We start from the raw sequence: 23,034 nt of genomic DNA, 5'->3' as shown, positions 1-23,034 counted from the left end.
ACGGCTGAAACACGACTACAAACCGAAGATCATTAATCGTACAACTTTGTCCAATTTTTGAGCATGGAACATAATTGAGTGCAGTGTCCTTCGTTGGAGCCACCTCCGCCGCTGCTGATGAGCTACTGGCTTTGTCATTGGCTTGTATTGTGGCGTTCATCCGTTCGGATCCGCGAAGAATGCGAAGAATGTAACAGAAGCTTGGCAACAATGCAAACACGGGGGCCAGTTGGGTGATCATACTGGGGAATACTGCGCTACTTGATAGACAGAGACAAGTGAAAGACGACACACGAATGAGGCGCCTCATTCGTGTGTCGTCTTTCACTTCTCTCTGTCTATCAAGTAGCGCAGTATTCTCCAGTAAGCTTGGCAAGCAGGGGTGATGCGTTACCACAAACGACCAGCGAATTTCGGGAAAGCCATTGTTCGAAGAAGCCGGAAACTGCTAAGATAAAAGAATGGAAGCGCTGTTTTTGAAGCCGCAAATTTTGCTTTATTTATGAGCCCTGACGTCTGTTGCTGCCTTTTGAGCAGGCGTTGATACGCCAATATGTGCAGTAGATGCCAATGATCTTAACAGCGGGTCACTCTGTAGAGATGTCTTGACGCAGAGGAGCTGTTAATTTTTGGAAGCGGTTGTCCGAAGAAACCAAAACCAGTTAGAATGGTTCACGAAATTTCCGTGGAAGCTTATGAACGCAGGGAAAAGCATATTAGTATTCGTTTGTGATAATGAAGCTGTGAAAATAATACCTCCGTTCTGTTTAAAATCGCATAGTGTATTAGTACAACCAGTGGCTTCACTAGGGTCAGCGACACACGGTGTGGTAATCTGGTGGGTTGTTTCCAGACAGTGCATTCAAGTAATGCAGTTATGCAATATCAAAATGATTGCTTCGGAGCCTTGCCATAATTTTTACCGCGCGCTCTGTAAAATATTTGTAACATGACGGTTGACATCTTAAACACTATGGTCCTCGTCCTAGATAAAAGAATATTTGTTCTCCAACAAGATCCTAATTCCGCTACTTTCCATTTCACTGGAAACACGTCTGTGGGCTTCTTACCAGTTTCCGGCATTCTTAATTCGAGAACTAGTCATCCTGTCTACACTACCTTGCCAAGCGCCTACACACCCTGCACTGTACCATGCTGTGCGCACAATAAGATTTTCATTTAATTTTTTGGTCTCACCATTCGCGCTCTTGTAAGTCGAATTCTGGTTCTGCCGTTTACGGAAGATTTTCATAATCAGAAAATTATTTCGTTCTCTGCCCATTTATGTCGCCAGCTACCTTGTCCTGTACCACCTTATCGGCCACATGTGCATATAAGTGTCTTACTGATACAGTATACTGCGTATTTACTTTAGTCAATACCGACTGCACGTTTTCCTAGCGCTTTTAGACTACCTCACCGTAAATAAATGAAGCAGAACATACATGTGATACCTTCAATTTGTACCTTTTTTTAGGCTCAATTAGAATCAATGCAACCCTTATGCCGGCGCAAAAAAAATCATTGATGTACCGGCAATTTCTTTATCCGCCAGGAATACCACCTTTAGTTCTCGTGTACCCGTTCAAGTAAAATAGTATGTGCCACATGCCCATCGTTAAATTCAGTTATAAGGTGGACCTGTCCTCCTAGCTTTCCGATATTCTATTTTGTAGCGCAAGCTCCACTTCTCGCATGCAACGTTCAAGGTCATATCTTTTGCACTTGTGACCTTGAAAGCATGCGCCTGACTACGTGACTCGCCATGAGCACGGGCTATGTATACGCCCCGTGTATGGCCTATATGGGTGCCACACAGAGCCACCTAGCGGATGTTTACAAAAGGGCTTTCGGGGTACTAGATGCAGCTGCTCATGCGTAGCTGCAAGAATTGCCGACGTTCGCGGCAGCGATTTTTGTCTTTTTTTTTTCACCTCCCGCTGATCTTCTTATTTGGCGGCCTAAGAAGGTAAATTCGGTACCCCTTTTTGTAGAAGCTGAAACATTGATGATAATGATGACGTTACAGCCATCAAGAAGAAACTAATGCGTACGCGCGCCAGGTACCTCCTACAAACAAGCGCTAAATGACCAGCTGCAATGTAGAGGTCCTTTTTACGGTGGGAATATGCTGCACCGACTTATCAATTACTTCAGAATAATAGTCCGTTTTATTTCTTTTTTTTTTACCTTGCCTTTTGTTTCTTCTCTTTTTTTATACGTGTTCTTGGCAACGCGCCTCAACTTAATATATAAAACAATCTGCGCCAACCGCCGTTTAATCGGGCCAGCTCCGCTCACTTATTGGTATATCAATTCATTGGCCGAAACACGAGCTTTTAATGCGATGTGGCTAAGGGCCCCGTCTCGTAGAAAATTGCCATCGTCGTTGTCGTTGGCTGGTGAACGCAAATTCCGGAAGGAAACTTCAGGAGCCGTGTAAGATGTTTAGAATGAAGCTGAATTCCTCGAGGAAGTTCCGTAACAAAAGAAAGATAATTAAGTTGAAATGAAAACTCAATCAACTTTGAATGGGAGTGGAAGCCGAACCCACGAATTTCGTGTTGCTTTACAGACACGGTCATATGTTACAAAGGCTCGTATGTCCAACTGAATAAAAGTAGGTCTACTGAATTCGTGATTCCAGCGGGGTTCGACAACGTAATCGCGTTGTGTTCTTAATATCGACGCTTATATTAGGATCATCTCCCATTGGTTTAGCCGTGAAGATGGATTGGATCGTGTCGATGGCACGTATAGTGTACAGTCCGATATGGATGAAGTGCGATAAACCGAGTGCTTGCGACCTTCGTAATTTCTACGCTTCGTAAATCTTGTGTGTTTAGTTAGAAGGAAAAAAATATTTAGAGATGCAGCTCTTAACAAGCACCGCTTATATGCCATTACATGGACGTGTCATTTGCTTGGAGCACCACGTTAAATTCATTAAATCCCTTACAGGACGCTCATCGCATCCGCATTTGCACTGAGGAACTATAGAAAGACTCGTAAAATAAAGCGGCACAAAATATGTAGCACTTCGCAAAATAAATGAACCGTTACAGGTCTACGCAGCAACCAACATATTTTTTTTTCTGTAACTAGAATGGAATCATAGCGATCGTCATAAAATTCACGATGACCAGCCAACATTGTTTGAAGTGCTTTCATATCGAAATATAAGACAGGAATGACGAGCGGCTTGTCAACGCAAAGCCAGGCCGAACATGACCACCTTGCAGATGTTGCGCGTTGTTGAGTACTTCGACATACTAAAGACATCACGTAATAAATAGATGGTGTGATCTTAACCTAATGAAATTTAAATGTCCACGCAAAAGTGAGGCAGATGCTGCGCCTTTCTTTTCCTAAAACTAACGGATAGAAAAAATGTTAAAAAGAAAAACACGGAATGAAAAGGCGGTGTTACATGGTATATCGACCTATATAAAGAAGTTCCTGCTTAAAAATATTGCTGTTCTAATTTCTACGCATGAATTTGAGAAACCTTGAAAAGAAGCTGTTCAACCTCGCCGCAATACGCCCTTCTCAGTAAAATTTGATCTGAAAATTCGCCAACGTTTGTATAACGGTGGTGAGCGGACAGTTCATCTACCCTGATAGGTTTGGTTTGGTTCGTGGGGTTTAACGTCCGAAAGCAACTCAGGCTATGAGAGACGCCGTAGTGGAGGACTCGAGAAATTTAGCGCACCTGGGGTTTTTTAACGTGCACTGACGTCGCATAGCACACGGGCGCCTTGCTTTTCGCCTCCACCGAAAAGCGGCCGCCGAGGCCGGGATTCGATCCCGCTTCCTTGGGAACAGCAGTCGAGTGCCGTAACCACTGCGCCACCGCGCGGGGTAGTTTATCTACCCTGATGATGTTTGTTATTGCATTCGGCACATCTAAATTTCTTTGTTCTTGTCTCACTCACGGGCAGCAGCTGTGTATGTGTTTCTATAAAAAGATGCACAAATTTCTTTTTTTTATAAACTACCACTTGGGGACAGTATTTGACGGCGTTAAGATCATCATATATTGTTTATCATCATATGTTTGTTTGTTATCTTGTCATACATTACTATTGGTTTCAAAGTTATGAGGCTGTTTTATTACTTATGCACCGAACCATACCCGATCTTGCCGACTTTCAGGTTTTGTCAATGAAACAAGATATTTGTGTCAGACTACAATGGCTTGTAGTCTAAAGTTTAGGCCAAACATCAAGGTAGAGTAGAATGTTTAATAATGTAGCTATTACTCATTGGTATCTACCTAAGCGCAGCCATGCGGCTACAAAGGAAAGCTGTACAGATTTATTAGAAACTTTGTCGTTATTGTTATTTTCGTTTTCTATATATCATCCTCTGCCGGCAGCGGGATGCCAAGAACGTGCTTTTAGGCTTTAGCACTCTTCTTCAGAGCAGTCGCAATCCTTGGGATAAAACTTCTTTTGCAATATAAATATTTGCAGCCATGGGGACAGCCATTAGCTGATGTGAAGAAAAAGATGCTTAATATCGTTTACTTGAAGACATATAAAGAACAACACCCAGCAATAATGCTGCCACCGACTGACCAGTAGTTATATGCTTGGCCTGTGGTTTGTGGCCTAAGTGTCGAAGCTTCCAGTGGGAAAACAGGCTACTGCACTGTCAATGTGGAGCGTTTTGAGCACCACTTTCAGCACGGCGCTGATATTTCACGTCACGCTTTATTTCGGCCACAGCATGTCGAATATACTTTGTTAGAGGGGAACAAAAGGCGATAACTCAAAATTTCCTCGCTAAGCAACAATGAAGCGCCAGGATGACGCAATTTTTATGGGAACACCCTGGATATCGACTCTGTCCCGAAATGATCGTTTCCGCACTCAGGTTACAGACGAGCGCGTTCTTGTTATTCTAAGTTAGCTAATCCCAAGGTCACAAGGTCGTCATCACAAAGAAGTCTCCGAGCCCACACTTCCATCAAGGGCAGATCAGAAAGCACGCAGCGTGTTTTGTTAGCATGACGTCGCTGTACAGGTTCGAAGGTATACGGCTCGCGTCTAGTCTTCGCGTTGTCGTTCACTTGTCACGCACCTGACATTGCGATAAATCCAGGTGACCTGGCCGCGGATTGCACAACGTCTGCGTCTCAGCACGACACATCGCCAACGCAGGGCATTCCCTTCTCAGTTCGGGGCGATAGGATGAGCGTCGACGGGGGATCCAAAGCTCGCAGTCTTTTTTTCAAGTGGGTCCAGAGCGGAACTTTGTCGGCCCCTGCTTCGAGACGCTACGGCGGAGGCGGCGACGTGCAAAAAGACGGATCACTATCTGCCGAGACGAAGGCTCTTTATCGGCAGCCTCTCGTCGAAACGTTGACAGAGCGGCACACATCTCGGAAACGATAGTCCAAGCTGTCGAAGACAGGGGCTTCTAAGTTCCAGTCGCTGCGCTGACGGAACACGGTGGACCTGCGACGTGCAAATTGAAGACCATGTACTGGTATACGCCTCTTGCAGGCGCTTGCCTTCTCCTCCTCATCGTCGCTGGTGAGTCTGTACAAAGATGAAACTTCAGTTTCGCGAGAAAAATGCAGGGATGCGGCAGAGAGATAACGTGAAAGCCGCGCCTATAGGACGTCTGTAGTTCAGAGTATGTTAGTTTCTTTACTCTGTGCAAAATGCACGATGCTTGACATTCTTTTGTCGTAGCGCTCCATCGAAATGAGGTCACGGTGAAGCATGCCAAACCTTTTTTTTATTCTGCCTTCAGCCCCCCCCCCCCCCCCCCCCTCCGCTCTTTAGAGAATTCCGGTTTCTAAATGGCCTTCTTTACCTTCTCTTGTCTTAAGTAGTTTCGACTGACATGTTCTGTGGAAGTTGTCTCTCGAGTAGTTCTTTACATCTTTCTTTTGGTAGTCTACCACGACTTCTGGCGAACAGAGCTGAACTACGAAAATTAAAAGGAGAGCGGGGAAGCTGAGGCCCAGGAGAGAGCAGGGGACTGCTGAACAGGAGAGAAGCCCTAAAAATGAGCCCAATATTTAATAGGGTGTGGTTATAGGCCAGTTGGTGGGAAATCATAAGGAGCGAATCTGCAAGAAACGACATGACCGAGGCAGGTCGGCAAGATGGGGCGGGGCGACAACTGCACAGTTATTTTCGTCTTGCCTCTGTGCTGACTTTTTCTGCGGTCGTTCTTTACGAAACGCAATATTGAAGAAATATGGCTTATTATGTTGACTATCAGATCATGGTTACAGCATTCTGGAAATCTTACACGAGGTCTTGTCTCCTGTACAGTTTCTTTTTTCCTTGAGCTGTAATTACAGGAATTCTATACCAAATCAGCTTACGGTGAGCTTCGTCAAGAAGTTGAGTTCAATTTATTTATTTATTGGTACCTCAAAAGCCCACCAGAGGCGTTATATGAAGGGTGGGCTAACAGATGAATTACTTGAGAACTTCATGGTCAAGATGGGCAAAAGCTTCAGCTGGCAGGCCGTTTCAATCTTTACCAGTCTGGGAAAAAATAATTTAAGATGCGGAGACGTGGGTGCTCGAGGTGTGTGGACGGTGTTCGGGTGACTGGTGCGAAATGAAACGCAGTGAGCAGGGTTGATAACGAAATAACTCATAGGGCAATGATAAAACCTGTGAAAAGCGAACGTTTGAATATTTTACGACGGGATTCAAGGCTGGAAAGGCTAGCTTTTAGGTTAAGGCTCTATATTCAAGTGGTTGTAACGGAGACTCATCAGAGCTTTCTGACAGCTATTGGCTACAGGAATCTATTCTTTACACGTCTCTTCTTACGTCGTGCATCTTAAGGAATGTTTGCTACCATACATCTTGAACTTAGGCTCCTTGCAGGTCAAGAATTTGGTTTCTGCCTGGGACGTGAAAATAGGCTTCACAGCAAGTCGAGTACAACCAGCTTTGATACACAGCTCATTGGTTTCGGTGTAAGGACCATCTGCTGGCTAGATAGCCTAAATTGACTATGTGGAGTGATTTGTTTTGGACAGTAACAGAACGACGTTCTTGCGGGCTTGTTGGCCTTCGTCGATGGACTATGACTGCACGAATAGGGAGAACAGGAGACATAGAACACGAACATGGCACCACGGAACAGACATTTTAGACGCGGCTTCTTGCGCGCTTGTTCTAGTTGCCCAGCAACTTTGTGTCAGTACTGTGAACGGTCGTTTCCAAATTGCTTAACAAAAATAAGTCTGCAGAGTAAGCGGTGTAAGGGAGACATTATTTGTTCAGCTGTCCGGGCCTGGTAATGGTTGTGAAGGAACGATGGCATACTTCAGCGCGCACAGGCTACAAAATGTACAAAATGAGCCGGCAGCTGCTGAAGTTGACGTTTGCCACGTTTGTCATGTTTCCACGCCTCGTGTACGTTCTTGGTCTTATCTGACGTTGTCTTGACAGCAACTAACGTCCGATGATAAGTGTAGCGGTCAGAGCATGGGCGTTCACTTGTTAGATAAGCGCTAACTGTTGCGGAGCAAAACGTGTAGTGCCGGACGCCTCGAGCAACAGTATGAAAATACAAACGCACGGCCCTACAGATGAGAGGAAGTAGGAAAGGTCGACCGAAAAATTTATAGGAAGGATGCTCTCGGCAATGTATATGTGTGGTGTGGCCGGCAGAAAAGAAGTATAGGAAGGGTGCTTGCGGGAATTTATGTGTGTGGGGAATGGTCCTCAATTTTGAAATTTCTAACTTCGCGTGCTTTTTCTGCTGGCGATAACTTCAATTAGGTCATAAAAACGTGCACCTGCTTCGACTGGTGCTCGTTTTTCCAAAGGAACGTTTGCGCGAACTACTGATATCAACTCCTTATCTCTCCTATAACACGATAGCGTCAAAGAGCCTTTTCAGCAGAAACTCCAGAAACAGCAAAAAATTGCAAGCATGGTGCTGGCCGGTAATGGCCGGCAGCTGAAAGCTGACATGGCTGCGCACTGATTGTATATAGGGTAGCCTGAAGTAAAGTTTGACATGAGTTGCCAACCAACTCGGTTTCCTCTTTTTATGTGAGAGGGCGATAGAATAAGCCAGGGCCGTTTTGTTCTACGTTAGGCACGTTACTCTTAGGGCACGCAGGCTTAGTTAAAGCGGGGCTTGATATGTGGGATAGTAGACTACGCTATCGTGTCTGTGCCCTCAAGGGCGGAGCTTAAGTGTACCTTGTCTTTTTTTTACTCACTCGCACGCAATCGGATGAGTGCGGAATGGGGTGCAGAGTGCGAAATGATGTCATAGTGTAAGAAAGTGGTGGAGAGGAAATATGTTCTCTGAAGAGGGGACTACGTACTTGGGCCTTGTTCAGTCGAAGGATGTTTTCATTGAAGGGCCTAGCCAGATGAAAGCGGTCTGAAAACCGGGAAAGAAGGCCGCAATATACGTGAAGTCAAACATCCGTCTTATCGCGAAGGCATTCCGAGAACTCAAGTGCGGTAAAAGTAATCAGAGCCAATTTGGCGCAGACACCCATAAGTGGCGGAAGCATTGCTGTTGCATTGTGTGCGACAGTACGGAGAAAGGAACTATGTTTCAGGTGAAAAGGTAGTTGTGGGTTGCTTTTTTGTCGCGAATTATGAGCGCAGACAATGTACAATAGATACAATGAAAAAATTTCGTGTCACCTAGAAAGTGCACTGAAAGCACCCTAGAAATGACGCAGGTTCAAAAGCGCTAGGAGCAAAGTCTTGCAGTCGGATGAAAAATTATACCTGGCCTTCGAGCTGCGGCCAGAATACTTATGATTTTTAGAGCTACGAATTCGATCTACCTTTCTTACTCTCAATCAAAGGATGATACGGAGAAAAAAAATCAGAGCAGTTTAATGTGGCGACATCAGGAACTCTGAGAAAGAACAGAACTTCGGTGCATTAGTGTTAACATATTTACGTGTGACCTAGGAAGATGTATGTTTAAGCCGAACTGGTTGAAGTCTATTATATTTGAATATCAGTTTTGGTTCTATTACTGCTAATCTGCTGTTTCGTGAAGTCAAAACCACGTGGCTTCGCCCAGGTACATATAACCTGTTCCTGTATATGAAGACGAACACGCAAACCTCCCCGACGGGTCTGTGAGGCTCTTGGCCAAATGAACAGTGACTTACCATGACCCCTTGTAGTGCTTTCACAATGTAAACAATGATAGCAAATGATAAGCTCCAACTCGAGTATTCCAACCAGAGTATTCCAACCCGAGTACTCGGGATCAGTAGCCGAGCGAGCGTCTTAACAGCTAAGTCACCAGGCCGGGTTCGAACCCGGTTTAAGCATGGTTTCAGCTCTCTCATTTGAGGTGGTTCCCACTATCAAGCACGCCATTGCACCGCAACTGATCGCGGACGCCACGGTTAAACCTCCGCAATTTGACGTGGGCGCTTTCAGATAGCGCCACATATATAGCTAAAACTGAAGCGGCCCAGGCTATACCCACAGAACGTTTGTAGCAAAAATTCGCCACTTCAAGGAAACTTGGAAAACAACTAGTGTTACTCCTTCTCTAACGTGCAATGTTCCCAGTTCTCTCTATATTGTTCACGCCACGATGCACATGTCTCTTAGAAATGTATAGAAGTAGCACATGACAGCTGAAATAACTTTGTTTCCTTCTAGCACAGCCACCAAGAACCGCAGTTGCGCTTCTCTGTGTTGATTCTGTGTTGTAAAATTAAATAGTAATTACATGATTCACAGTTGGCTGTCATGGCATGAGTCGAGCTATGTAATCCATATCATGTTTTGTGGAAGTTCGCAGAGACTGTACGACATTTCTTCTGTTCTATTAATGCTTCAGGCCAAGCTTAATTTAGGCTTTATTCCACTCTTATGAATGAGATGTAATAAGGCACAGTACTTTATACGCAGTAGTAGGCGTAATATATCAGTTGCATACCTGAGACATTGCTTTGTGCGCCATAAATTATTGATTTCAGTTTCTCCGTCAGCAGAAATTCACCTTCAGCTGGGAGCTACAGCTGAATAATTAAGGGATAGAGGGCTGTAATATCTCCGCTGTGTCGTTAATTGACGCGAAACTTCTACTTGAGGCGAACAACCTTCGCGCTCTATGATATTGTTACATATATGACCGCCCCGTATCAATATAAAGCACAGTAAAGAGATGAACGGAAAAGTGTAAAGAAAAATTAGAGTACACTTTAGCGACTAAAGGGATGAAAGGCGAAAGCCTGAGTGCTGCATTCTGCTACGCGACTGTTGCGCATGTAGCGATGAATGCTACTACGAGTAAAGCGAGCGACTACTCTTTCACATTCTGCGAGTGCATTTATTCAGTGATGGCAGCGACGAGATCGCGCTCTTTGTATCTTCGCAGTTGTTGTACGTTTACTGTTGTGTGGTTGATGTTACCGGGTGCGCGGTATTAATCAGCAATCACTTAATTAATTACGCAACTGTCATTTTATTTATTTATTTATTGATGCTGCAATCCTAGTCCAGTAATTTGTAATTAGTAACGAATTTGGTGATCGGTAAGTATTAGTTAATTAGTAATCAGTAATTAATTAGTAATTAGTATTCAATAATAAGTTAACAAATAGTTGTAAATTATTTGATTGGTATTAAATCATTAATTAGCAATTAAATTATTTTGCCCGTAATTAGTGGCGTAATTGATTGGCATATGATCATATTGGGCACGCATTCGCGCATAATGTGGTGGTGCTCTGTGATTGGTCGAGACTTCAATGACGTCATCCCGTCTCGACCAATCAAAGCCACCGCAAAAGCGTGACACTTATGTTGACGACAACGATGAGGCAATAAAGGCTTTCGCCGTAAAATGAGGGGCTCGTTATGGCACAGATATGAAGGAAGCTAACAGTCAGCAACGCTGAATAATGCATAGAGCATTTTTATGAATTGTGTACTGTTGATGGGAAATTGATAGCATGGGATGAATCGTGAAGTAGGATGAAGCAGGATGTGGTAATAATGACAATCTCAGAAAGGATTTCTCTCGAGTGCTAGTTTCTTTTGTCATTCGAGCAAGAACCAATTTCAAGTCTAAACGGAGTCTTAAAATACAGCCTTTACATCGTATATGAAATGGTATCTAGGAAATATACTTTAGTCGCTGCCTAGTTAAGAACTGCACTGTATGCTAGCAGTTGAAAAAACTTATATAACGTTCACTTTTTTGCAAACAATGTGCGTAGAGGGTGACGGCATGTGTGCACTTTCCTCCTGTAGGTCGCACTGAGATGTGGTCTTATGGAACTATTAATTTAGTGAGCTTCAAGAGGTGAGGACGGTTATTCGGAATTAAAATTTGCCCCTGTTTTATGTTGACATATATTTCTACACTCTACTTTTTAGTCAGTGAATGCTAGTGATCTTTTCATATACTGCATACTTGTCGGTGCTCTTTTTGAGCTGTTAACATTATGTGTCAGATAAAACTATTATACAACTACTTCAGGCGATTCATCCACGTGGATAGTGTCGTCGTGAGCAATGATATCGCAATTTAGTTTTGCTACGCATTGTAAGAAACGCTTGTGGGCTTCTTGTAGGTAAGGAATTGTTTTTTATCAGTAAGCAAACGTGTCAAAAGTTTCCGCCATGTGTTTACGTGAGTAACGATCAAAAGAAGAGCGGTGCCTTGTTCTTGTTCCACTCATGCACTTCTAGCGTGGTGATTGCAGGTTGGCAGAATTTGTTCGACAGCGTTACGAAAGCGAAGAGCGCGAAAAGACAGAGGATAAGCAAGAGAATACATACTACATGGGATATGTAGTGTTCTGTCCTCTTCTACGTCCATGTTCCGAGCGTTTGCGCTGTTAGCGGTCTGAAAGCTCAAAGGGTAGATCCAACTGAGATGAAGTAGAATATGCAATCAGCGGCTGACGAATGTTTTGTTTTAATTTAAATCACGGTCCGCTTTGCACTCGCGCGAGAACATTTGTATTGTGGCCTTTATATCCCATTGACATGAGGCAGACTTAACATTGCCAAAAACATCATCATCGTCAACCAAGCTGCATCGACTGCAGGGCAAAAACCTTTCATTATTTCCGATTAACTCTGTTCTGGTTCAACTGCAGCTATTTTATCCCTTCAAGCATTTCAATTTTGTTTTCCCACTTGACTCGTTGTCTCCCTGCTGTCTTTACCTTCATTGAAATCAAGCCTGTATGTCTGAAGCATCTTCCCCTCCCCCCCACCCCTCGTGCCACATTTCCGGGCCCTATCAGTTTTTTCTGAATTATTTCATCTTGGAAATTCTCAATTCTTGTGCACTCTCAAAATTCTCTCTTAATAATACCCCTATCATTTCCCTTTCTGTAGCTCGTTTTTCCCTAGTACCTAGCCAATGAAGGGGTCAGACGTTGCCCGAGAATATGGCTCCGGAGGACGTTTAAGTGTTAAATATGCGCATCTGTCGCAGCAGGCAGCAACGACATCGAGGAAGGCTTGAACACCTGCTGCGAGGAAGGCAGCAACTGGGGCCAGGCGCAATCTGGCTGCGATGGCCTCCCGTTGCCCCACCTGCCCACCACTCAATCGTGCCGCATCGCCCAGGAGATCTGCTGCCGGTCGGCGTTGCGAGACAGGCTGTGCGACTCGGGCAAGGCGGCCGCGCGGGGAGGCAAGCCTTGCCACGAGGCCAAGACTGAGTGCGCCGGCGACACCTACCGGGTACGGATAATTGCTGACAGTGCGTTTTCCCCCATGCTCCGGCTTATTGGCGAGGAAAGGAGGGGTGGCCGGCAACTACATCAGATGTTAGGCGCTCCGCACATCTGTAGATGCGGGGACAGCCGCGCAAGTGCTCTTTTTTGACTTCTATGCCAAAACTACTGATGATGTCCAAAGGCCAGTAAATGCGTCTGGTAAGTAGGTAAATAGGGATAAAATTAGTGGAGGAGCAAAAGGAAAATAGACAAATAGGGAGTAAGAAAGAAGGGTAGAGAGAGAGAGAGAGAGAGAGAGAGAGAGAGAGAGAGTTGAACCTTTTTATTAAAAGAGCACTGGGAATGTCCCTTAAAAACCAAGCGCACTTTACTAATACATTTAAATATCACGTTGACATGGCTTCGAAGCTTAGAGCTTGATGTCACATTATCAGTGCAGTCTTCGCATCTGCTTCTCATTGGGCGAGGCAGTTCCTTTAAGCCATGTTTTGTTATCAAACACGTCAGTCAGTTTTGCTGGAGACAATAAACACCTACCATCATATGGCCGGGATGCTTCATCTCGAGCCAGACACGCTGCCCATAGGTACGCAGTCACGCTGAAATACGGCTTGTGTAAATCGGGGCCGCGATATATACTTCGGTGGTCCTTCACGTAATGTGGTAGATTAAGTTTGCGTTTTAGCGGACCAAATTCGTGTTCGACCCATAGCTATCATATGTCGGAAGTCTTTTTGTTCCTTTAGTTAATGTGATGGTTCGTGGGGTTTAACGTCTCAAAGCGACTCAGGCTATGAGAGACGCCGTAGTGGGGGACTCATGAAATTTCGACCACGTGGGGTTCTTTAACGTGCACTGACATCGCACAGCACACGGGCACCTCGCTTTTCGCCTCCACTGAAAAGTGCCCGCCGAGGCCGGGATTCGATCCTGCGTCCCTGGGAACAGTGGTCGAGCACTTTAACCACTGCGCCACCCCGGCGGGGTGTGTAGTTAATGTCGATTGAGATTACTGGCAGAGTAGATTCCAAAATGCACATCTTAAGCCAAGCGCTTCGAGTCAAGAGAACAGCTAAGCGTTCACAGCTCGTAGTTGCAAGAGTTCGTTCGTGAAGGCGGCAGAGGAGCGATTAGTAATAAAACATGACTTGATATTGATGCTAGAAATTTGAGGATTCTAAGCGCGCATCTGCATAACACGCATCTGCACAGGACTGCTGCGATGGCTGCCGCCTTGGCCTGGCCGCAGCCAAGGAAGGCGCACCGTGCAAGCCGCAGACGTTTTCCCTGGGTCTGCCCTGGGACGACGCCTTCTACCAGTGCTGCTCTGGCAGGGACGACCTGCCCGACGATCCGGTGTCCTCGAACCACGAAAATGAAGGTACGCAATCTCGAGCACTTTCAATCGTTTACATAATTCGTACTTTGATCTAGAAAACATTATGAGGTGCCGGCGCCTCGCTTAATTATTAGTTCGTTGATGGTGAAGAGCCGTTGAGAGCTCACGTTACTTTCTATTATGCGCGCACGAAACACGCACCTGAGAAAGAAAAGTGGGAAACATAAATCTCGCAATGCTGTCTGGAAAGTTGAGTATCCTGCGTCTGCATTCGTAATGACAGTATGTTCAGAATAGAATATAGTCTGTATATCGAGCAGCACTTCACGCACACGAGAATGTTTTTTGGATTAGCCACAGAATCCAGAACTACCTTATAATGCATATTCTTATGACCAGGTTCAGGTTTTAGGAACAGAATTGGGCCATTTTAGCCTGAGCCAGACGAAACAACAAACTACAGAGAAGAAAAGCAAACTACAGAAGGATGTTTTGAAATGGAGTCTGCGAGGATTATTCACATTGTGGAGCCAAAGCCGTAGGCTTTCCGCGCATCTCAGTGAGACGTAATTTGCTCTTTGTATTGGCGCTCATTCCTGATATTTCACAACGAAAAAATCAGAAATATTAAATATTTTGAATTGTGACATGTCGAGTATGATGTATTATGTTGCAAAGTTTACTACGAACATAATCTTGGTATTGTTCTGACAGCTCTGTAATGTCGCCACTTGCGCTGTTTTTCGCCACGTCTAGTGCCTGGCGGGACGGGCGACACGCCACCCGGCTTGCCGGCCTGTCCCGATGGTCACGAGTTGCACAACGACGGACGAACCTGCGTGCCCGTCAAGTCAGCCGATAGTATGAATAACTTGCACGAACTCGTGTCTTGTGTCTCGTTCCCCTTGTGTGCAGCCGATTGTCTTTTAACTAGGAATATAGCAGTCATTTAGGACCATTCGGAGTATCCCATTTTACGCCCGCAATACTGTTTAAAGTCCGAACATCCAGTCTAGCGTTGTGCTTTTATTACATTTGAAAGAACGGAACAGCGTAAATAAAGCGGAGAGCATCCTTCTTATCTTGAGGCCGAACATCGAGTCTATCGTTTTCCTTTTGATGCATTTTGAAAGAGTTGGTTAAATAAAGCGAAGGCCATAAAAAGAAGATGGGAATAATGTTGACTGGTATGCCACCAGCAAAGAAGACAGGAACGCTTGAGCCACTGCATGTTGTTTTATTTCATTAGTTTGTGCTTTGTCTATATCTAATATTTTACGCTTATTGGTTTCAGTCTCTAGGGCCCTGCCTTAATGGGACAGTTTCTGTGCATTTACATTCTTCATTGCCTACCTCGCCCCTCTCCTTCCCCCTTTTTTTCAGTTATTTCATAGGACTTTTTTCACTTATCTACAATGAAAACGATACGAAACACTACTGGAGTTGCTCAAAAATAACACTAAAGGGCATCGGAGCAAAGAAAACTAGTGTGAGGAGCTGAAATGGAAACAAATGGCCGTAATTCATAAGAATCAGTTATCCACTTTTCATTTCGAATTTATTCGGTCGGCTAGCCCTAATCACCGTGGTTGATTGAGAGAACCGCTGGTTTCAAGCGATAATGGGAAGGGACCAGAGCACTGCCTCAGTAGCGACCTAAACTCGGCATCGGCCCATGCATAACGCAACCATTGGTTAGCCATTTCCCTGACTGGCCGCTATCTATTTTAGCCCTATGCTGCCATCTGAGATATATTGCATCAAATGAAATAGATAATGAATCCTTATGAAATACAGACTTAAGTATCAAATTCACATTTATTATTTAAAGCTGTGCTGCTGCCGTTGAGAAGTACTTCGACTACCATTCCGCCATTTTCTTTTATACTACGTTGGTTTCCGGGCTGCCGCGAGCTATTTTTGTCCCAATTTATGGAGGTCTTAGAACTCAGCGCCGAAGAATCGTTCAATCTTTATATCAAATATAATCTCTTCGACCTTCTCTTTTTGAAAATTACGTTAATATTTCACAAAGGACGTGAAAGTTAATATGATATGAATGCATTTGGGAGGGTCTTTAAGCACGTCATAACTTTACAAAAAATCGTATTCTTTAAGCACATTTGCTCGATGTATAGACAACAATTCATACTGTGCACTTTGTTCTTAAAGGTGCGCTAGAGTTAGGAGTGTCTAACTGCTGTGAGATTTTGCTTGCTCCTTTCATGCGGCTTTTGTGCAGTGAGCTGCTCTAGTGTATCGTAAGGCGCGAAGTTCACTGGGCTTCTTCGCACACACGTCACTACTGCAGGTCACTGTGAAGAGGACAACCCTTGCCAACACATCTGCCGCGTGGTGGACTCTGCGGCAGTTTGCGAGTGCCATGTAGGGTTTCGCTTAGAAGCCGACCAAGCTAGCTGCGCGGGTAAGTTCTCTCTCGCTGTACCTCGCATTGTGTAAGTGGTAATGTAAAAAATGTAAAACTCCAGTCATTTTAGATGCTCCTTGTGGACTGAAAAACGTATAACATAGTTGCAAACGTCCCTGAATAATGTAACGACACCACATCATTTTAAAGTGAGCCTAAAACTTCGAGACCGTATATTCCTCGAGGTTAGCGCCGGGTACCACAGTGCATGCATAAATATCTGCTTGGGTATGCTAAGTGAAGAATAACGACCTCTATTTCCAATTGCTTCTCTGTCAAGGACCAGGCGCGGTTGGCATCCAGGTTTTGTTAATTTCTTAACCTTATTGCTTTATGGCTTATTCTTAACCCCTTGCACTGTTCTTGCATCTACAGCCTATTCCATTCCTTTTCGTTATGCAAAGGAGCCATCTATAATCCCCACTGACGATCAAGAAACGGAAACGTTCATTTGAACATAGCCGTAAATTCCACATGGTTGACCTCGTCCAGACCAGATCATCCCTTTGCAGCTGTCGAATGCGTTTTTTTAGCATGCGCCTGCGGTGAAATAAAAACAAAGGTCCATCATGCCGATTGCTAGTGAGGCCTGCGCTGGAAAGCGTTGCCCGCTGTTCACGCATGGCCTGGTATCCTATGTTTTCGCAGATGTGGACGAGTGCTCTGAGGGTACCGCCGATTGTGACGAAGCCCGGGAGCAGTGCATGAACACGCCTGGGGGCTACAAGTGCATACCCAAGGCGACAGGCAACGTTGCCTTGCCGAGTGACGGGGGAGAAGTGCCTCAATGTGAAGCCGGTTTCAAGTACTATGCCGCTATCAAAGACTGCATAGGTAAGCAAAGCTATAGCTCGACTTTGTACGCTGTAGTATCGGCAGGAAAAGTTTACGGGGTGCAAGTGTGCGGAATCAATGTTGTGTCCGGCAACCCCATCACGCAGTCGCTGGAACTGTCTCAAAATGCCGCTATGATTTTTGTAGCGAGAGCTACACAGGGCTACAAAGTTGCGCATTTCGCGGTGGGCCAGTTTTGCGCATGCGCCGTTACTATGACAACAGGAGATGAACAGCAGGTCCGGGGTGCGCTGCGCGCCGTCGCTGCAGCCGCGCGTGACGTCACGCAGACGAGAAGTTTTGCGCATGTGCCGGTACCATGGTAAACAGAGACCCGACAGGTGCGCCGCGCGCTTTGTAGCCACCTCGCTGCACGCCGCTCTATCACCCGAACCGCGCGTCGTATGGTCAGCATGGGTATCAAGGCGGCGGTGAAATAGGCGACTGCATCACGTTTGACATTCGGAGTCTGCGAAAGTGCATCTGCGACCCGGAAGTAGACTTTGTGAACAATCCGTTTGGACACATCTGTAGTGTGTGGGAGAAGCATTGGCTTAACATGACCACAACAAGCTCAACCAGGGAAACGTACAGGTGCGGACATAAGTAAACGGAGCGCGCTTTTCCTTCAAGTTAAAATCACGCCTTCTGCTCAGGAGACAAGAAAAGAATATTCGTCCGAGGGAAGGGGCCCTGGCGTCTACAACCGGTTCCCGCATACCACGACTGCCAGTTTCATTTATGTGCAACGCGTGAAAAATAATAGAAGGAAAAGGCTTGCTGTGTTTACTTTTGTCCGCAGCGGTACCTCTCGCTATGTATATCCTGGCATAGCCGAGCTAAACCACTGCCCATTTTTTTTTCCGTTGGTAATAGTATCATGTGACCAGAGCGAGAGGTGGAGCAGTAATTTTTTTTTTTTTTTCAGAAAGGTGCGTGCCGTAATCTTCAGCTGACACTAGTGCATATGTACTACGTGCTGCGCATTATTTACGTCGCAAATCTAGGGTCAGCTATGAATGTCAGGGATGAATTGTGGCGGACGTTTGTTACGCGATAGCGTAAGAATAACCATTGTTTGTGACTGTTCATTTACAATTGCTTGAAACAACGATGTGCTCACTGTCGCTATTCAGGAATAGGAATTTGCCATTTATTTGATTAATCCCACAATTATTTCCGATATTCACGTCTGCTGCTGATAACAATGCTGCAGATAACCAGCGCATGCGTAGATAGTCCCTCTTTCCTTCTTCCCCTCCGTTCTTTCCTTCTCTATATATTTCCGAGCCGGAAATAAAGCGTCGTCTTTTCGCTCTGCGAATCTGCCTGGTTTTCATCGCGTAGCTGCCGGTAGATCGCAACAACGTCCATCGACGAGTCTTCGTTCTTAATTAAGCATTTTATGTGGCTTAGTACCAAGTAGATAAAAATACGTGTTTCATATGTAAGGGAGATATATGAAGTGCAAATGATGTTATTAGAGCCGCAGTGCTGGTACAGACTCAAAGCTTATGGACCCATAGCTCTTGAAAATGACAGCAGCAGCAGTCTATCGTCAAATTCGTTTGCCTGTTTTCACATTCTAGCTTAGTTGTGGCTCGTTGCGCAAATCATAGTTTTGTGCGCCGTTTGATATTGACATGAGCTAACTGGAATACTTTGCTCAGATTCTCGTCTAATATTCTCTGCGCCGTTCATGCACGAGTAAAATTTTTGCCAAACTCTTTACGGTAAGCCAGTGCGCGAACATGTGCAAATCTTGGTTGATTGAAGGAGAAATCTCGTGCTTGTGGACTCTATACCTCGCCGAAGTCATGCTTGTACTGACAATAGTACAACTAGGGTCTCTTTTATGGCAGACGTAGACGAATGCTCAGAAGGTCTGGACGACTGCTTTCCGGAGACGCAGACATGTCTGAACACGCACGGTGGCTTCCAGTGCATCTCCAAGCAGAGCAAGCAATGCCCCGATGGCTACGAGTGGAAAAACGACGTGTGTGTCGGTGAGTCCAGGCATGCGAGTCAACGGGGTCTCATTACACTTTTAGGCAGATTCCAGGTGTATCAAGAGGAGAATACACAGGGGAGTGAGCAACAAAGAACATTTTAAGCAGTTCACTTAAATTATCTTCTTTTCTACATGAAAACGAATTGAACAATGCTTGAGGGGGAGCCTCAGTTTTCCAGCCGAGCCAACGTTTCCACAAGGGGACTTTTCTTCATCTCGTACCTCCTGCCAAAACGTTCGCTCGCCTTGCGAACTTATGCTCCCCCTCACCACTTGTTCAGTTCTATTTCACGCTGGGTACCTATATTCTTCCTCTCTTTCTACCTGTAAATACTTTCTGCAGTCATATATGCACGCCGCCGTAAGATATGCGTGTCTCTCAGTAATCCATTGCTTTGTCTCTTCTGCGTCTCACGCAGTCTTCTTCTGCCTGCTAGGCGTAAAATCTAGCCTATTCCACTCGATTTTCTTCCGGCTTCTAATATCATTCTTAACATGACTGAGGGGTCTGATTAAGACTGCACTTGCATGCGAAGGATATGTTCACAGCTTTTTTTGTTGAAATCCAACGGGCTTCCTTCAATAATGATTTTTCAAGACAGTACATGTGTGTGTTTGCTTGTGTGGTATATCTGTATACTGGTTTCATGATATGAAGCGTGTTAACCGTTATGCTCAACAGCTGCATGACCTCAGTGTTATTAGCCTATAAGTATGGTGCCTTTTAAAAACAAGTAGATCGCCTTACACTCGCAATTGTGCACTGTGACTGGGTAGTTCAAGATATCCCTGTGAACATCTGTGCAACTAATATGTGCCGAAACTCTTATTTTTTCATAGAAGGAAAGTGGTCGCTTCGTTTGCAATTACATTACAATTACATTTCTCGTGTGGCGAGATGTAAATTATACACACATGCTGAACACAAACCCAATAGCTATGACTTTTTCGTCATGGCTTCAGTTCACTTTAAAAGCTGATGCCACAGTAAGTTAATTCTTTTTGGTAAGACAAGTTGAGATGATTTCTACATAATGCGCGTAGCGTCGTTATGAAGAGTAATCAGAGTACATGGTCTCTTCTTCAGAATAAAGGCGCAATGATGCTCTGTGACTGTGTTAACTGCAAGCGTAAATGCGTACTCTGCATGAAATTCTTTACTATATGTCTTCACAAGAGTGTGCACTATATAAAGAACCAAATTCAATGTAGTAGAAAAGATTTCAAGTTGGTACAGCACGCAAACACCCAAACAGATTTTCTTACGGGCTAATTTGTGCCTTGCAGACACTATAATAGTCTACGATTAGGTTTCCGATGAACGGTTGCAAAAACACGAAACGACAGTGCCTTCTCCAATGCCAACAATGAACATTGTTTTTGCCTGCTATAACACGGAGTGGCTGTAAGCTGTTCTGCGTGTCCCACCAATCTAAGGCATCGTTTTATGAACTGATCGGCACCGCTGCAAGCAGGTCTGTACAAAATATATGCTTTCTCTGATAGAACTCCTGCTTTTTACCTCATCATCAAAGTAAACAGACATAAGAACATTTGCATGCCTGTGTGTATGTGTGCGCGTAGACGTAGACGAATGCGCCAAGGGCTTGGGCGCTTGCGAGGCCAGCCTCAAGGAAGAGTGCAAGAACACAGTGGGCGGCTACGTGTGCGACCCCATCTGTGGACAAGGCCTTCGCTACAACACCCTCTTTGACAAGTGCCTCGGTAAGCGGACGGCCTGTGCCGTGCTGACGCTTCTTGCCGACGTTGACACTTGCTACATGTTGCATGCACGTACCGATAGCCGGAAAAAGCTCACGGCAACCAGACTTCCTTGTTTTTGTGCAAGATGGCGTACGGCTACCTCGTACTGATACCGAACGGCAGCAACGTACCGATACCTCAGCAAACTAAGACACGAGGCAATGTGGCACGATGGATGGCAGGAGACGCGTGGCAGTACCGCGATAAGCTCTTACGGATGACGAGTACTAGCAATGATAGGTTATCTGTCATATATGTGCGGGAAGGTACCTAAGAAGATAGTCCTGGTAGCGTCTTTTGATTGCTGGTCCGTGTCGGCACGCAGAAAAGTTAAGGACTGTCGGACCTGCTCCTGCTCATCGCAAGATTCAAGCGTATGGGACAAGATTTCTAGACCGTGGTGGGGATACATCTAAGAAGCACAGTTAGATAACTGCAATTAAAATTATTCATAAAAGTACCTTGCACAGAGGTATCTGCAATGTTTCACAACTTCCTCGAAATTATTTTCAAGAAACGCAGCCCTTCGCTTTAACATGGCAGTCTTAAATGCTAGTTTCCAGTATATCAAATGTATGAAAGTCTTATAATTGTCAAGGTGAGCATAGCAGTATATTATATCCTGCAGTCGCCTCTAATTTAAAAAGGTGTTCCAGAATCCTGTACCTGGCAGGATTAAATATTACTATTTTTCTGACAGCAGCCTTATATATTCCTTTGTGATTAAGCGTGGCCTTGCTAACGACCACAGTAATAGAAACATTCCCAAACAATAAAGCCTTGTAACCGTAGTATATCGCGTGTTTAACCTCCAGATTTAATGGCTTACCAGAACGTTACTTGAGGACATTGAATTGAAAGTTGTAGCAAACTGACAAAATTGAGTGACGCATTGTTTCTATAAAATGCGGTGTCTGCTTCTTCAACAAGAATATAAACCTTTAGTCGTGCTTTATGTCACCCAGTTCTCTTTACGAAAGGCGTCCACATAAAACCATCTGTTACTTCAATTGAGCCTTAGCATTTCTACTGAGCCTGCTCTAACGCAATCGCAGCAAAAAAAAAAAAAAAATTCAGTGTAGTCAGAAGCTCTCAACTCCTCGCAGTGTTTATTTTTAAAGAGCATGTCATTAGGATGATGATGATTGATGTTCTTCGTAGCCTAAATTTACCTGCTATTTTTAAGAGCCTGTTCCGACTCTCACCCTGCCAGAATGTGCGCGTCATTTGCCGTACAGCTGACAGTGTTCCCTTGGTTCGCGTGCAGACATCGACGAGTGCCTGTACGGTAGCCACACGTGTGGCTCGGCAGCGCTGTGTGTGAACAAGAACCCTGGCTACGAGTGCAAGACACCCGTCACTCGTGCAGCCGACCGGGACACTCGGTGCCCGCGCGGGTTCCGATACAGCCCACACATGCGGATATGTCAAGGTGGGTATGCGCGCGAGAATCCAGGCGATTAGTGAACATTAGGTCAAGTTCGGACTCTTGGAAGTTTCGCGATTATTAGGCAGCGCCATCTGCAATATCGACGATGGAGTAATTGCCGTTATCATTGATAATTCGGTAGTATTCGATGTTCTAACAAAGTTAATGTACACCGACGTTAATAGACAACAAACTCCCACCGGTTTGGAAAGGGGAACTTCCATGCGAAGATTTTTTTTCTTTGCTTTTTATAAGATTCGACCTTCCTAAGAATGGTAGTTGGTGAAGAAGGCGACATTAAAAGTGCAGCTCAAGAGAGTGGCATTTAGCATATGAATAATATAATGCTGTGGCGATGGCGTAATGGTAGCGGAGCGGAGGAAGCATTCGATGTACATTGTATGTAGCGTTCAATACCCATGTGGTGTCAAGCTCCTCACCAACCGACCACGGTTTTCTGAGGCACCGCAGCACAGCCAGCGACGGGTTTCACCTCCAACGAAGCTTCTAAATATACAAATGACATAAAATGATGCAATGATAG

The 23,034-nt window shown here is 45.0% G+C and overlaps 1 protein-coding gene across 5 annotated transcripts in view; it reads left to right on the top strand.

Moving 5' to 3' along the window:
- Positions 1-308: 308 nt before the first annotated feature.
- Positions 309-23,034, top strand: part of LOC146208311 (uncharacterized) — a 43,607-nt gene continuing 20,881 nt past the window's right edge. For 2 of the 5 annotated variants that reach the window (XM_084592658.1, XM_084592636.1), the window contains exons 1-8: positions 310-5,540; positions 12,439-12,689; positions 13,898-14,066; positions 14,781-14,885; positions 16,336-16,449; positions 17,101-17,286; positions 19,149-19,292; positions 22,329-22,493. In XM_084592658.1, the coding sequence (XP_084448784.1) occupies positions 5,486-5,540; positions 12,439-12,689; positions 13,898-14,066; positions 14,781-14,885; positions 16,336-16,449; positions 17,101-17,286; positions 19,149-19,292; positions 22,329-22,493 (1,189 nt within the window). In that variant the 5' untranslated portion in view covers positions 310-5,485. Of the gene's footprint in view, positions 5,541-12,438; positions 12,690-13,897; positions 14,067-14,780; positions 14,886-16,335; positions 16,450-17,100; positions 17,287-19,148; positions 19,293-20,881; positions 21,023-22,328; positions 22,494-23,034 lie in introns of all 5 variants that reach the window. The other 3 variants (XM_084592666.1, XM_084592644.1, XM_084592651.1) reach the window with 3 other exon arrangements.

This window comes from Amblyomma maculatum, chromosome 1, assembly GCF_055883805.1.
Source record: "Amblyomma maculatum isolate TAMU_Amacu chromosome 1, ASM5588380v1, whole genome shotgun sequence".
NCBI classification, from domain to species: domain Eukaryota; kingdom Metazoa; phylum Arthropoda; class Arachnida; order Ixodida; family Ixodidae; genus Amblyomma; species Amblyomma maculatum.
This window is presented reverse-complemented; position numbering and strand designations above follow the sequence as displayed.